This window comes from Trachymyrmex septentrionalis, unplaced genomic scaffold, assembly GCF_001594115.1.
Source record: "Trachymyrmex septentrionalis isolate Tsep2-gDNA-1 unplaced genomic scaffold, Tsep1.0 scaffold9, whole genome shotgun sequence".
Lineage (NCBI taxonomy): Eukaryota > Metazoa > Arthropoda > Insecta > Hymenoptera > Formicidae > Trachymyrmex > Trachymyrmex septentrionalis.
This window is the reverse complement of record NW_017306091.1, coordinates 4,501,907-4,514,689: the sequence shown is the minus strand read 5'-3', so window position 1 is coordinate 4,514,689 and position 12,783 is coordinate 4,501,907. Positions and strand designations below refer to the sequence as shown.

Sequence of the window (12,783 nt, the reverse complement as noted above, 5' to 3'; positions counted from 1 at the left end):
CGCCCCCCCCTCCCCCCTCCCCGTGACATGACATTGGGCAAATGTCATACAATCGTCATCTCGGATGCGAACCTAGGGGAACCTGAGGCATTCGCAGGTCACCCTCGGAACGGTCTCGTTGTTAGAGAAGGGCATAACAACGGTTCAGCCCTGCGAATCGGAACTCGGAGAACACGGCGAGGTCAGCGAGCTGCGGTGTCACGATCGATGGTATCGCGATAATCGCGAGTAGCCGTCTCTCTATCCCGCGCTCCAAATCCTAGTTTCTGATTCGTGCGACAACTATAAATAGAAAGAGGGAAAATCCGTGCCGAGCGGGCAGATGGTCCTGGTGAACACGCCGCCGTTATCCTCAGAAATGTCCTTTTATGTGGGACGCAGCCTCCGCGTGAAAATCGCTTCGGGCGACGTACACGTGTACAGGCCTCCTCCAGTCCTCTTTGTAAGCGTTGCGTTCCGACGCGAAGAAGAGAAAGAAGAGAGAGAGAGAGAGAGAGAGAGAGAGAGAGAGAAGGAGAGAAAGCGAGGGAGAGACTGTGCGCACGAAATGAGTCATCGCGTTAAAACGTCGGCAGCGTCCATGGTCAGGAAGTTAGCGCTATCAGCGACGTCGACGTCGACGTCAACGTTTTCTTTGTGCGCAGTTCTAGTTATCATCGGTCAAAATATTACGCGCGCCGCGAAAGAAAAGGAAATGTATTTTTCATTCTCGTCTCTTTTTCCCCTCGTTTCTCTTCTTTCTTGGCTCTCTCGATCTCTATCTCTTATCTCTCTTGTTTCCCACCCGGGAAACTGCGATCGCTTACGCGCGATACGCGAAGTGCCGATTATCGACTCGCGCTCTTTAATCGGTCAAGTCGCATTGCGCGAGACGGTCGCGTTGCACTGCACACGCGCGCACGTGCGGATTTTTAAATCTCACTGTACTATATTTGCGAACCTATATGACGTATTACTAGCACGCGAGCCTCGTTATTATTCGTCACGGAAACTTGACGATTGACGTACGGTAAGCCGAGGGACGAAAGTATTCCACGGCGAGCCGCGATTTGAAGAAAGAAATATCTGTATGACGTAATTACAATGGCTAAGCACTCATTGATTTTCCGCGAATTCCCCCTCCTCTCTGTTTCTTATTCATGTTTCACATTCTTTAACAAATCATTCCGAATTGATAAGCGTAGAAACGCTCAATTCCCAAAATACAAGATATTTCTCCGTTATCGCTGATCAGCTGACGTAAAATTATTGTAAATATTTTTGTGAAAAAGATATCGCAAATGATGATAATTTGTTCAACTATAAGGAACTGTAGGTATACTTACAAGAGCTCTATTCTTTTTTTGACGAATATCTTGAATTGGTACGCTAGTACAATATCGTCTTGATATTGTCTTGGTGCAGTAAGTTGGAGTGAAGCACAAACATAATCTGTTACCAGTTAGAATATTTTTCGATAAGAACAGACCTTAAGATAAATTTCTTTGTTATTGCTGATGAGCTGATATTTTTGTGGAAATGATATTACGACGCCTGTATTTTTTAAAACTGAAATTATAAGTGTGCGTTCACACGAATCACGTCACGATAAGCAACATTTTCCCGCCTGCCTGATCAATCCGATCTCTGCGTCAATATAAATCAGAATCCTGATCTACAAGCCTTCGTGTTGCATTTCCAGACGAGGCCTGACTCCACCACACAGGGTAAAGTCCATTTCAATGGCGACATTCACTCAGGATGAGATAGATTTCATAAAGGAGCACGGCAACGAGTACTGCAGGAGAATATGGCTGGGCCTGATGAACTCAAACTCCCCGCAGAACTTGGACACTAAGGACGAACAAAAGATGAAGGACCTGATGAGCGCCAAATACGAGCTTAAAAGATATTATCTGGATCCGTCAATCGCAAATCAAAATACGATAACGACACAGCCAAGGTCACAGTCTACGAGCAGCATTCCGAGGGTACCGAACTTGGGAACATCCACGACATTGCCCGCACCGGTCAGCCAGAAGCCGAGCAACACAGATGCGTTAAACAATTCCAACAATTTCTCGACGGACTTCGTCGCCGATTTTAGCAAAGTTCCTGATCCCTTCTGCCCGACGACGACGGCGCCGGTCGGTCAACAGACGATCGCACCGCAGCCGTTCTTCGCTAATTTTGACAATAATCCAGTCTTCAATAACTCGAAGAGTGAGTAACGGTCATCAGAGTGTCTCTGTCTCTCTTACGTTAGAATACCGAAATTATAACAACGCTTGTCTTATAATGAACAATTTTATTATTGAGGTATGGAAACGTCCGCAATGTTTAATCAGGTCGGTGGAAACGCCACGATGAACATGAATGGAATACACGCGCCACCCTCGGAAGATCGTTACGCGGCACTTAAAGACTTAGACTCATTGATGAAGCAAACGCAATTGAAGGAAGAGACGACTGGAACCTTGTCTGCATCTACATGGAATACAAATAATTCAAATGGTGAATATTGCTTGCAAGTTTAGAACAAAGCGCCGATTAATTACACTCTTATCGCCCTATGAAGAGGAAGCATTCAGAGCATATAAAATTCTCAATTGCAGCACCAAATGCTACATGGAGTATAGGAGTAAATAATCAAACGCACGTCATTTCAAACCCGTTCACGGGTGGTGATTTATGGCGGCCGTCTGCGAACATAGTCAACAATAATACTCAATCCGTCGATAGCTCTCTGTACAACCCCGTGAATCCATTTAAATCGACTCAGTTTCCTGTAAATAATGGTAAAATATGAGAAAACTCATTTCTAAATTAAAATTCTTAAAAAATATAGCTACTACAACTTTCATGTAACGCAATTATTTTCCAAATTATTTTTTATTAATTTTTTATTAATTTATATTTATTTTAATCTTTTCAAAATAAAAAAAAATCAGGAGTCAAGAGTGATATAAACAGTAGAAATATTGTGTTTATATTTATCGTCAGCAATTTTAGTTATATATACAATAACGGTTAGTGTTTAGTCTTATACTGAAAAGATTAAACTTTCAGATTCGCAATGGATTGGCATTGGCACATCTAGCAATGGAGACGTACTCCAATTAAGTCAACTCATGACGCCGTTAACGAACAAAGTATGGCAACCGACAGTACCAGCATATCATGCAAATCCGTTCATGGTAAATCATAATTCTGTTTGAATTCTCTGTGAATGAATTCGACAAATTTGTTCCTCGATAAGTTTTGTTTATTTGTCGTTAATCATCGTTACAGGTGGGCACGGGAGTAAGTAACATGACAAGGAATTCAAACAACCCCTTCTTATGATTATGTACGCATAAGCTTTTAATGGAGTTACGAACAAATAATGCGAACTAAAATTTATTTAGATTTAGGCAAATTGTTATATACGTGACCTTATTGGCAATTAGTGCCATTAACTTTTATCCCCAGGAGCACCAATCTCATATCTATATAAATAAAAAAGAATAATACTTTTATTTATGAATATATAATATACACGTTAATAAAGATTAATATTTGTTACTAATCGTGAATGTTACTTGGCGATACTTCCAACTTCTTGGCGTTAATTTTTATATGAGAATCTTTTTTTTTCCATTTATTTTTCTTAACAACATATATGTATCTAAAAAACTAATTCTGCAACGTAGTAATGACGATGTGTTTGTTGGAAAAGAAATAAAAGGTTTATTGTAGCGTAACAATTCGAAATGCATACGTATCTGTATTGTACCTATTATTAAAAATAGACAAAGGAAACAAGTTAAGAGGATACATTTTGTCTTATGCACACTTAAATACAGTTTATTTACTTAAAAACTTCTAATATAAATACAAAATCACAAATGAACACTTAGTCTTTGTTATAATTCAATACCAATAGCTCTAGAGTAGAGATCCACTTAATCGTTCATAATTGCATGATAATTAATTATTACTTGATCATTACACTTGCAGTCTATATTATATGCAGTTGTAATATATTATTAATCGTAATAACAGTCGATTCGCGTTTTACAATTATAATATGAATATAAAGATAAGCCTTGTGTTGTCAATTAGTTCACGTAGCTGCCGTATTAATGTTTCTTTGTTTGTTTGCTGAGTAATCTGGAAGCTCCGAGGAGTGTAATACGAGTTACCGATTCACTTAGAGTAATAAATTATATTTCACTGTATAAATGGTGAAAACAATCGAGAAACACTAATATATGAGTAGACCAATTATATTAATTGTTATTGTATAAACGTACGAGATGAATGATATTGATATTACTAGGCAGGCGTCGCGTATCTTAGCGATACATCTGAAAGCGCATGGACTGTCTCCTTCTTCATGGCACGAATTCATCTAGCAACCGTTGCTACTGGCATTGCCTTTTGGTAGTGGGCGCACCAAATACAACTTCTCTCCCTGTTTATTGGTGTAGATTGGGGCCCTCTGATAATGATCTACAAGCTGATCTAGCGTGTGGAACTTCCTCTGACCGATGCAGTATAGTGCTCCTTCCACGTGTACCCTAAAGTGCTTGTTACGTCCTGGTGCTTTCAAGGATACCGAATAATCGCCCATCTAAAAATTGACAATAATTAGAGCGACGAGCAATAACATCATTCTCGCTATACTCGTTTCGTTAAATTAATTGCGAATTGAGTAAATTTTTGGAGTTTAATCAAATTTTAGAGATGTGCGACTTTTATTGAAATATAGGTAGAAATTTTATATATATACATAAAATTATATAGAGTAAATAAACTTGGATAAAAGATACAAAATAACTGATTACACCTCGTCGAAAATTTGCTAAAGCCAACTAAGAACGAGGTTCTGATTTAATCGTGACAGTAGCAGTCGCTATACTCACGTTGGTTTCACTATCCCTGATTAGGAAATCTCCGTCGTGACCGTGTTGATTGAGCAGCGTGTCGCATTGCGAGCGCGTAATACTACCATAGTACCAAGGCTTACCGACGAGATGCGGTCGATCCCCGGGATCCGGCCTTCGTTCGAGAGAATCCCCCTGGCTGATCTCGCTACTCGTCATACCACGCTCACGGTACGGTTGTGTCAAGTACTCGCTGAGCTCCTGGAGATAATTGCGCGGTACCAGTCCGACTTGTCCCTGACTGTTTCTCGCCTTGTACCACTCGGGATCCGCCGGTGGACGATCGAGGATCTCAAGGCGATCGCCCTTTTCAAACGACAGCTCTTGATCGTTGTTAGACGAGAACGAATAGAGAGCCACCACGATGTCGAGCACATTTTCGGCCATCGCATATGTATGAAGCGTGTCGTCGGCATCGCCTTCCTCCTGGGTGTAATTTGATGGAAACCAGCCGGCCTGAGTGCCGCTTTGACCCCGCCACCAGCCATCATTGCTCTTCTCGAGTATCAGAATTCTGGTGCCCTTCACGAGGGACAACTCGTCCGCCTGCTGCGCCTGATAATTGTACTTGACGACTGCGGTACCGATCGCCTCACTCGGATCGGCCGGCAGACGTCGCGCCATAATGGGGGATTCGACCGCTCGGGACGGCGAGTTACTGGATGGTAGGGTCTTAGAGCCAGAGCCCTTTTTGACCTTCTTCTTAATACTATCGAACAACGAGGGCTTCTCCTTCTTAACATAGTTGCTTGGTACATAGCCCGCCTGTCCTCTCGCGCTCTGCACTCGCCACCAATGCTTTGAATCATCCAGCAGCAAATAACGATCATTCTTACGTAAATCTAGCTCTTGGGCACCCTGTGCCCCATAATCATATTTGGCGACAACGTAACAAACGTCGTCTTGACTCGTCTTGCCTGAAATATATCACGATTATTATCATTGTACATTGTATGTACATGTAATAAATGTGCGTAAGAAATGATTATGTTAAACTATTTCACTTTTATTAATGTTTGTTTAATGATCGTTTAGTACGTACGTGATATTTATTACAAGCACTATTATGATTTATCAATTTCCAACTCTGATTTCGATAATTTTTGAATATCAAGAAAGTTTACCGTTATAACTTAAAATAAAATTATACAAGATCATCAGGTTCATATATACTATTTTTGATAATAAGACATACGAGACAGAACCAAACTTACTGTTCTTAATCACCACACAAATTACAATATACTTCAATAATTTACGCAACAAATCACAATCAATGCAAAATCTATTATTAACGCAGCAATCCAATTTGAGATCGAATGTCAAAGATAATACGAAAATAAAAATCCTCAATATTCTCAGAGGGATCGAGAAATGTACAATAAAATTTATCAAGGTACACAAGAACAAGTTATGATCAAAGTAATACTCATGTGTGTGGACCTGATGAAAACGTCATCGAGATATGTGAATCGAAAGGAAAATTTACATACAAAGCAAAGCGTACAAAAATAAAACGTACCATGCTTCATGGCTGCCATGTGCGTAAAAATAAATACATATATATGTATGACGATATATATATGTATTTAGATTTTGTATGTACAGCTGAGTGTGGCGTGAGTAGCTGCTACTCACGTACTACTTCAACAAATCTTTTAAGTCTGCTTGTACAGAGTTGACGGCGTGAGTGCAGCAGGCATTCATTATTTAGTTTTTGCTTTTTTTTTTTGTTCAGTGCTGATGCACCTGCTGATTTCTTTGGTCAGAATCCATCGTTCTCAAGGGTAGCGCAAGCAAGTGCATTACCAACACTTTGGGGGAAAACAAAATAAACGATCATTAGCACGAGATTATCAGAGTATAAAACTTCATTTTTATTATAGTACTTAAAGAGCTACGCATGTCATAGAGTGCATTATGCATCCCAGAATGATATTTGCGACTTTCAAAAAATTACAAAGTTTCTAAGAAAGTTCATAATAACGGTCATTTTATAACTGTGCAAGATACTTATTACAATAATGACATTCATGTCAGTATATAATTTTGAATAACGAGTTTGAAGTTATACAAAAGAATCAAGGACATTATGATAAAAAAAAATGAAATACAAATACGTCGAAGATTCACTCTATGGTATGCCTGTCTACTTTTCTAAAATCTTTATTCTTCTATAAACATGCAATGTATTCTATAACTGAAATGACACTGTCACGATAAATAACAAAATTGCTGTAACAAAAAAAAATTATTTATAAATACAAGTGACTCAATACCATGTAAATAATATCATTAAACCAGTTGGAAACTGCTATAAGCTGTATAAATCAGTGATCATCATATCGCTTATCATGTTACTTGAATTGAGTGACAGTTATGCTAATATAATAATACTTCTATAGACAGTGCATAATCTACCACGAGAGATACTATAATACAAATGTATATTCATGCAATAGACAATAAATGTGCTACTATATACTAATAAAGAAATGTATTACTTAAGCTAATAATTAACAAATGGTACGAGAAATATACGTAACTGATATATTTAACATATTTATCAGTATAACTAAGAGGAAATATGTATTATCTTTGTGTCAATCTAGTAATTTAATTCTCCCAATCAAATAAAGGCTCGACAGAAATTCATTTTCGTTAAACAAAATGTACGATATGTATACAATAATATATATATTTCTCCCTGCTTTTCTATCCTATATCTTATCTGTGAAAGATCCCTCCGCATTCCGAGAGGAAGGAGAGTGTCGGAAGTGACGTGTGATCCCAAATTCTAAAGGATCAATCAAACGTCATTCTTGAGCGACGATCTGTCGCACCGATGTAACTATTAAAACTTACGATTCGATTTTGCGTAAAACATAAGAGATACGAATGCGAATCCCTCGAAGCTGATGGGCACTTGAAATAAAGCTGATCGCGTCAATCCGAAGTCTCTCCTTCCGGTACGGGTATGTCTCGCGCAAGTAGCAAACGTAATCTAATGAAAAGCTACGAAAAAAGCGAGCGAAGCATCTCGGCGAGAAGCACGAGGACGAATCCCGCCGTGTGTGTTATGTTATGTGTACGAGAAATGCCCGGTGTCGCATCCGCGCGCACAATCAATCGTGATTCACACCATGTTAGCGAACTTAGCGAGGACACCGGCGAATCGGAAAACCACCGGCGACAGCGAGGTCGGCGAGGTATCACCGAGAGAAAATTGACTGGCCGAAGCGACACTGACTCAACTGACGAGGGACCGTGGTTCCCTACTTTCTCCTTCTCTGTCTCTCTATCTTGCGAAAAGGAGAAATAATCGAGCGAGACGGCACAACCTTCGCGCTTACGGACCGTGCGACTTGCGAGAAGCACAAGAAGCGGAACAGACAAATGGACAGACGGATGCGCGCGCGCGCCGGTCGACCGTGTATTGGACTTACCAATTTTTAAACTTGACATATTCCTGCATAAAGAGCTTTTGGGATCTTACGTCGTTAGACGGCTTGTTTTCCCCCACCCCGAGCAGCAGCCATGAACGACTGGAGCGTACCTACGGGCCGGGGGGGCTGGTGCGTGTCTGTCTCCCTATCGCTCTTCCCTTTTTTTCTCTCTCTCTCTCTCGCTCCCTCTCTTGATATGCAGGCAAGAGCGGGGAGTCAAGGAAGAAGCGCGCGGTGAGCGCCGCGTTCCATCCGCTTTCAATCGTCGTCGTCCTTCCGTCACCTGCCGTTTGTCCCCGGGTCACGCGAGCGGTCAGCGGACGATCTTTCACGCGGAGCCGCCCTTCCTCCACGCCACTTCCCGTATTGTCCCGAGAGTACGGCGCGAGACGGCGACACGAAGCGATGCTCGTACGACGCCGATCGGCCGATGTCGCCGATTCGCCACAGGTTCGCGGCCGCGCTCGTACGCGACCCCTCCCGCAGGAAGAACAGACCCACCCTTAGGCCGGAGGTGCGGACCGAGGATATCGTGGATAGACAGCCCCCTCGCGAACCCCGGCTGTGCCCACCCGTGATCCGCTACGGATCGCCTGCCACCTCGCGGCGAAACACGAAACGAGATTCTTGATACGCGCCTATTATGTTCGCGCGAGATAGGGGTCGATTCAGGGGGTCGATTCCGTATCTTCAAAGAAGATGAAAATTACAAAAGTGAAAAAAAATTTACTAGGTTGACCAATGAAATTATCAGTATTCTAGTAAATTCACTCACTTTTGTCATTTTCATCTCGTTTCAAGATACAAAGGGCTTATTACGGTTCTTTGAACAAAATCAAAATTACAAAAATTACAAAAACTACAAAAATGAGCACATTTAATAGGTGTTAGCCAATGAAGTTATAAATATTCTAGTAAATTCGATCATTTTTGTAATTTTCACCTTGTTTCAAGAACCGTTGTAAGCCCCGAAAATCGATTCCCTGAGGATCGATTCTGTATCTTGAAACGAGATGAAAATGACAAAAGTGAGCGAATTTACTAGAATATTGATAATTTCATTGGTCGACACTTAGTAAATTTGATCACTTTTGTAATTTTCCTTGTTTGAAGATACAGAATTGACCCCCAGAATCGATTCTATGATGCGGAGTAGAATCCTAAATATCAATCATGAAACTTCATTTCTAGGATGGAAAGTAAAAAGTGAAAAATTTCTTCATTAATTTCAATGGTAAAAATTTTCACTTTTTACTTTTCATTCTAAAGATAAAATTTTATAATTGATTTTCAAAATTTATCCGAGATGCGCGACTGGTGTTAAATGTTCTGATTGGTTATTGCAATCAAGTGATTAGCAAAGCCAATGATAAACTTATTTTTGTTACTAAAAATGGCTGCTTAAGGCCCTGCGCACAATAGAACGAATTTCTTAATAACAAATTAGCAATAAAGAATAAACAATTTTAAAGAATAAACAATCTATCAAAAATCGGATACATCGGAATAGAGAGCTTCACAACAAGAGAGTTAGCAAATGCATCACGTGACCCGTCTCCTCTGGTTGAGCATCAAAGCTTTATAGGCATGGAAGAAATTGGAGAAATCTGGTCACGTGATCCCCGTCCTAATTGAACATGAGCATTCACATGATGCAATTTGCCACTCTCTTCTTGTAAGGCTGTCCATATTGGAATACACGGTTTTTAACCGATAAATTGAAATCGTTTATTCTTTATTCTCAATTCCTTATTTTTTCTATTGTGCGCAGGGCCTAATGAATAATTAGTGGATTTTACAGTCCGTCTTGCAAACGAAGCCATTTTTAATACTTCTTTTAGTACTTTTTAATATTTTTATGATACTGACTTAAGTCGATCGCGCTCTTTTTATAAATATAGAACTGTAGTCTTAAGCCTGATGTCTATGATGTTAGTAATCGGTTGGAGATCATGGAGAGAAAAATAACAAATCACATTTGAACAATTTGATCACATGACCGATTTCTAGCATTGTAGACACAAGGTTCTAAGATATCACGAATCAATCAGAGGGCCGTAATAGTATCTTAAAACATTACAAGACAATCTTGGAATAAAAATTAATTATGCTGAATTCACACTGGTCTAACGTGCATCGTACGACGCTCTGCAACCAATCAGAAAACAGAAATTTGCTATCATCGATACGAGATAAAACCGTGCTTTCTCGGTATCAATTATGAAATGTTATCCCTAGGATGGAAAGTAAAAAGTGAAAATTTTAATCAGTGAATGTTAATGGAGAAATTTTTCACTTTTGACTTTTTATTCTAGGAAAAAAGTTTCATAATTAATAACTTGTTTGATTGCAGAACATTGTACGATGCACGTCGGAGCCAGTGTGAATCAATTTAGATGCATCCAAAAGCACGACCGCTCCCTGAGTGCTCAATGAGTTTTTGTATCTGTTTGGTCTATATTTCTAGATCTGGAATATGCCAATCAGAATATGCAAGAGCTCAAATAAGCGCTCAGTAAGCGGTCGTGCTTCTGGGAGTCAGTTGTGTATCTTAAAATAAAGTGAAAATTACAAAAGTGAACAAGTTTACTAGAATATTCATAATTTAATTGGTCAATACCTAGTAATTATTGCTCACTTTGGTAATTTCCTTCTCATTTCAAAATAAACACTCAAGTTTCTGGGGATTGATTGTGAATTTTGAAAGGAGGTGAAAATTACAAAAGTGAGCAAATGTTACTAGATATTGATCAATTAAATTATAAATACTTTAGTGAATTTGCTTACTTTTGTAATTTTCACCTTATTTGAAGATACACAATCGACCCCAAGATGAAAATTACAAAAGTAAGCAAATTTACTAAATGTCGATCAATGAAATTATCAATATTTTAGTAAATTCGCTCATTTTTGTAATTTTCACCTCGTTTTAAGATACAGAATCGATTTCCTGAACGACAACCACTTATTCTTTCATCTGATTGGTCTATATTTTAGGATCTAATGGAATATGCCAATCGAACGCGTTCCGTTTAAATACTCGTGCAACGTCTATTGCATCGTGACTTTTGCTCTTTATCGTTGTCAACACTGATCCTACCATAGGCCGTGGGATAATAAATTTGAATTTGGAAGAGTGTAACGTATCGGTATTATTCGATGTTTTTCACCTGTTGCTTTCAGTTTTTAATGTGACAGCCGTGTTCACATTCTCTCCCACGATGATTAATGTGACTGGCATTTTGACAAAAGATAGGAAAGGTGAAAATATTTACATAATTTTATCATACTAATTAATTGTAGGTATATACACATGTTTTACTAACGAACGACTCGTAGATTTCCATCATCTTGTCGTTGCTCATCAAACTGTTGTTGAATAAATCGTTGATAATTTATTAATTTATTTACGCACATATAATTATAATTTTGCACATGCGTATAATCTTGTATATGCAATTGAGTTTGAAACTAATAAAATTTCTGATGGAAAAAATGTTGCTGAAATTATTTTACGTTTTGGAATACTTCAACAAAGTTTCAGCAGTTCAAAAAAATTTCAGTATAATTTCTGCGATTTTTAGTTGAAAAATTCATTTTAGACAAAGTTTCAGAAAAATTTCAGTAAAATTTTTTCAGACAAATTTTAGCAAAAATTTCAGAGAAATTTCGATTGGATTTCAGTGATTTTTCAGTACGTTAGCTAAAAAATTTACTTTTAGTTAAGTTTCAGCAAATTTTCAGCAATTTCGCTGAAATGTTCCAAAATGTGGAATAATTTCAGCAAAACTTTTTTACCAGAGATGATTGAAGTACATAGGAAAATATTTATGGTATTAACTTTAATGAAAAAAATTTGAGTATTATAAATACTGTATTTTGATATGGACAAAATATGTACTTTCTTATTTCTAAACATGAACTCTAAAATATTTGTGTTATATATATGTACTTTAGATGACATGAGAACATCTACAGAAAATATGGACGAGGAACGTAAAAGAGAACTATCGTATCTCTATCTTTGTCACTTGGAAGAAGCTAAAAAGTAAATATATACATATATATATAATGAATATGTTCTGTCATATTTATTTATTATTTATTTTATTAAGTATTTATATTTATTATGAAGAATTTACATTTTGTTAGAAAAGTAAGAAGATATTATCATTTACTTTCTTCTATAGATGGATGGAAGCCTGCTTGAGAGAGCCATTACCTCCATCAATTGAGTTGGAGGAGAATCTTCGTAATGGAGTGTACTTGGCTAAACTCGGTCATTTTATGGCACCCAATATTTTACCAGTGAATAAAATCTATGATACTGAACAGCGTAGATATAAAACTGCTGGATTGCAATTTCGTCATACAGACAATATAAATTATTTTCTGAAATGCTTAGAATCTGAGCAGCTACCACTGGTATG

General features: G+C 38.4%; 3 protein-coding genes across 5 annotated transcripts in view; 2 read left to right on the top strand and 1 right to left on the bottom strand.

The window, feature by feature from the left end:
- The window catches only part of LOC108755879 (arf-GAP domain and FG repeat-containing protein 1), a 4,171-nt gene extending 686 nt beyond the window's left edge, over positions 1-3,485 (top strand). Inside the window, exons 2-6 of one of the 2 annotated variants that reach the window (XM_018499267.1) lie at positions 1,682-2,202; positions 2,299-2,493; positions 2,595-2,777; positions 3,049-3,176; positions 3,271-3,485. In XM_018499267.1, coding sequence (XP_018354769.1) covers positions 1,682-2,202; positions 2,299-2,493; positions 2,595-2,777; positions 3,049-3,176; positions 3,271-3,324 — 1,081 coding nt within the window. In that variant the 3' untranslated portion in view covers positions 3,325-3,485. The remainder of the gene's footprint in view (positions 1-1,681; positions 2,203-2,298; positions 2,494-2,594; positions 2,778-3,048; positions 3,177-3,270) is intronic. The other variant, XM_018499269.1, reaches the window with a different exon arrangement.
- Positions 3,486-3,609: 124 nt separating this feature from the next.
- LOC108755880 (cytoplasmic protein NCK1) lies at positions 3,610-8,910 on the bottom strand. Of its 2 annotated transcripts, XM_018499270.1 has the most exons (4): positions 8,354-8,910; positions 6,430-6,721; positions 4,887-5,824; positions 3,610-4,594 (listed from the first exon to the last, which is right to left on the bottom strand). In XM_018499270.1, the coding sequence occupies exons 2-4, from the start codon at positions 6,446-6,448 to the stop codon at positions 4,373-4,375; spliced, it is 1,179 nt and encodes a 392-aa protein (XP_018354772.1). In that variant the 5' UTR covers positions 6,449-6,721; positions 8,354-8,910; the 3' UTR covers positions 3,610-4,372. The 2 variants fall into 2 exon arrangements, with proteins under 2 accessions (XP_018354772.1, XP_018354773.1); XM_018499271.1 differs by lacking the exon at positions 6,430-6,721.
- A 2,653-nt stretch (positions 8,911-11,563) lies between these two features.
- LOC108755881 (ras GTPase-activating-like protein IQGAP1) overlaps positions 11,564-12,783 on the top strand; it is a 7,608-nt gene continuing 6,388 nt past the window's right edge. The window contains exons 1-3 of the mRNA XM_018499272.1: positions 11,564-11,614; positions 12,311-12,401; positions 12,544-12,778. Of these exons, the coding sequence (XP_018354774.1) occupies positions 11,575-11,614; positions 12,311-12,401; positions 12,544-12,778 (366 nt within the window). The 5' untranslated portion in view covers positions 11,564-11,574. The remainder of the gene's footprint in view (positions 11,615-12,310; positions 12,402-12,543; positions 12,779-12,783) is intronic.

Excerpts from the sequence above, each read along its gene's own strand:
- LOC108755880 (XM_018499270.1), bottom strand. Across the intron at positions 4,595-4,886 it reads TCAGGGATAGTGAAACCAAC|ATGGGCGATTATTCGGTATC; the intron begins GTGAGTATAGCG and ends GTCAATTTTTAG.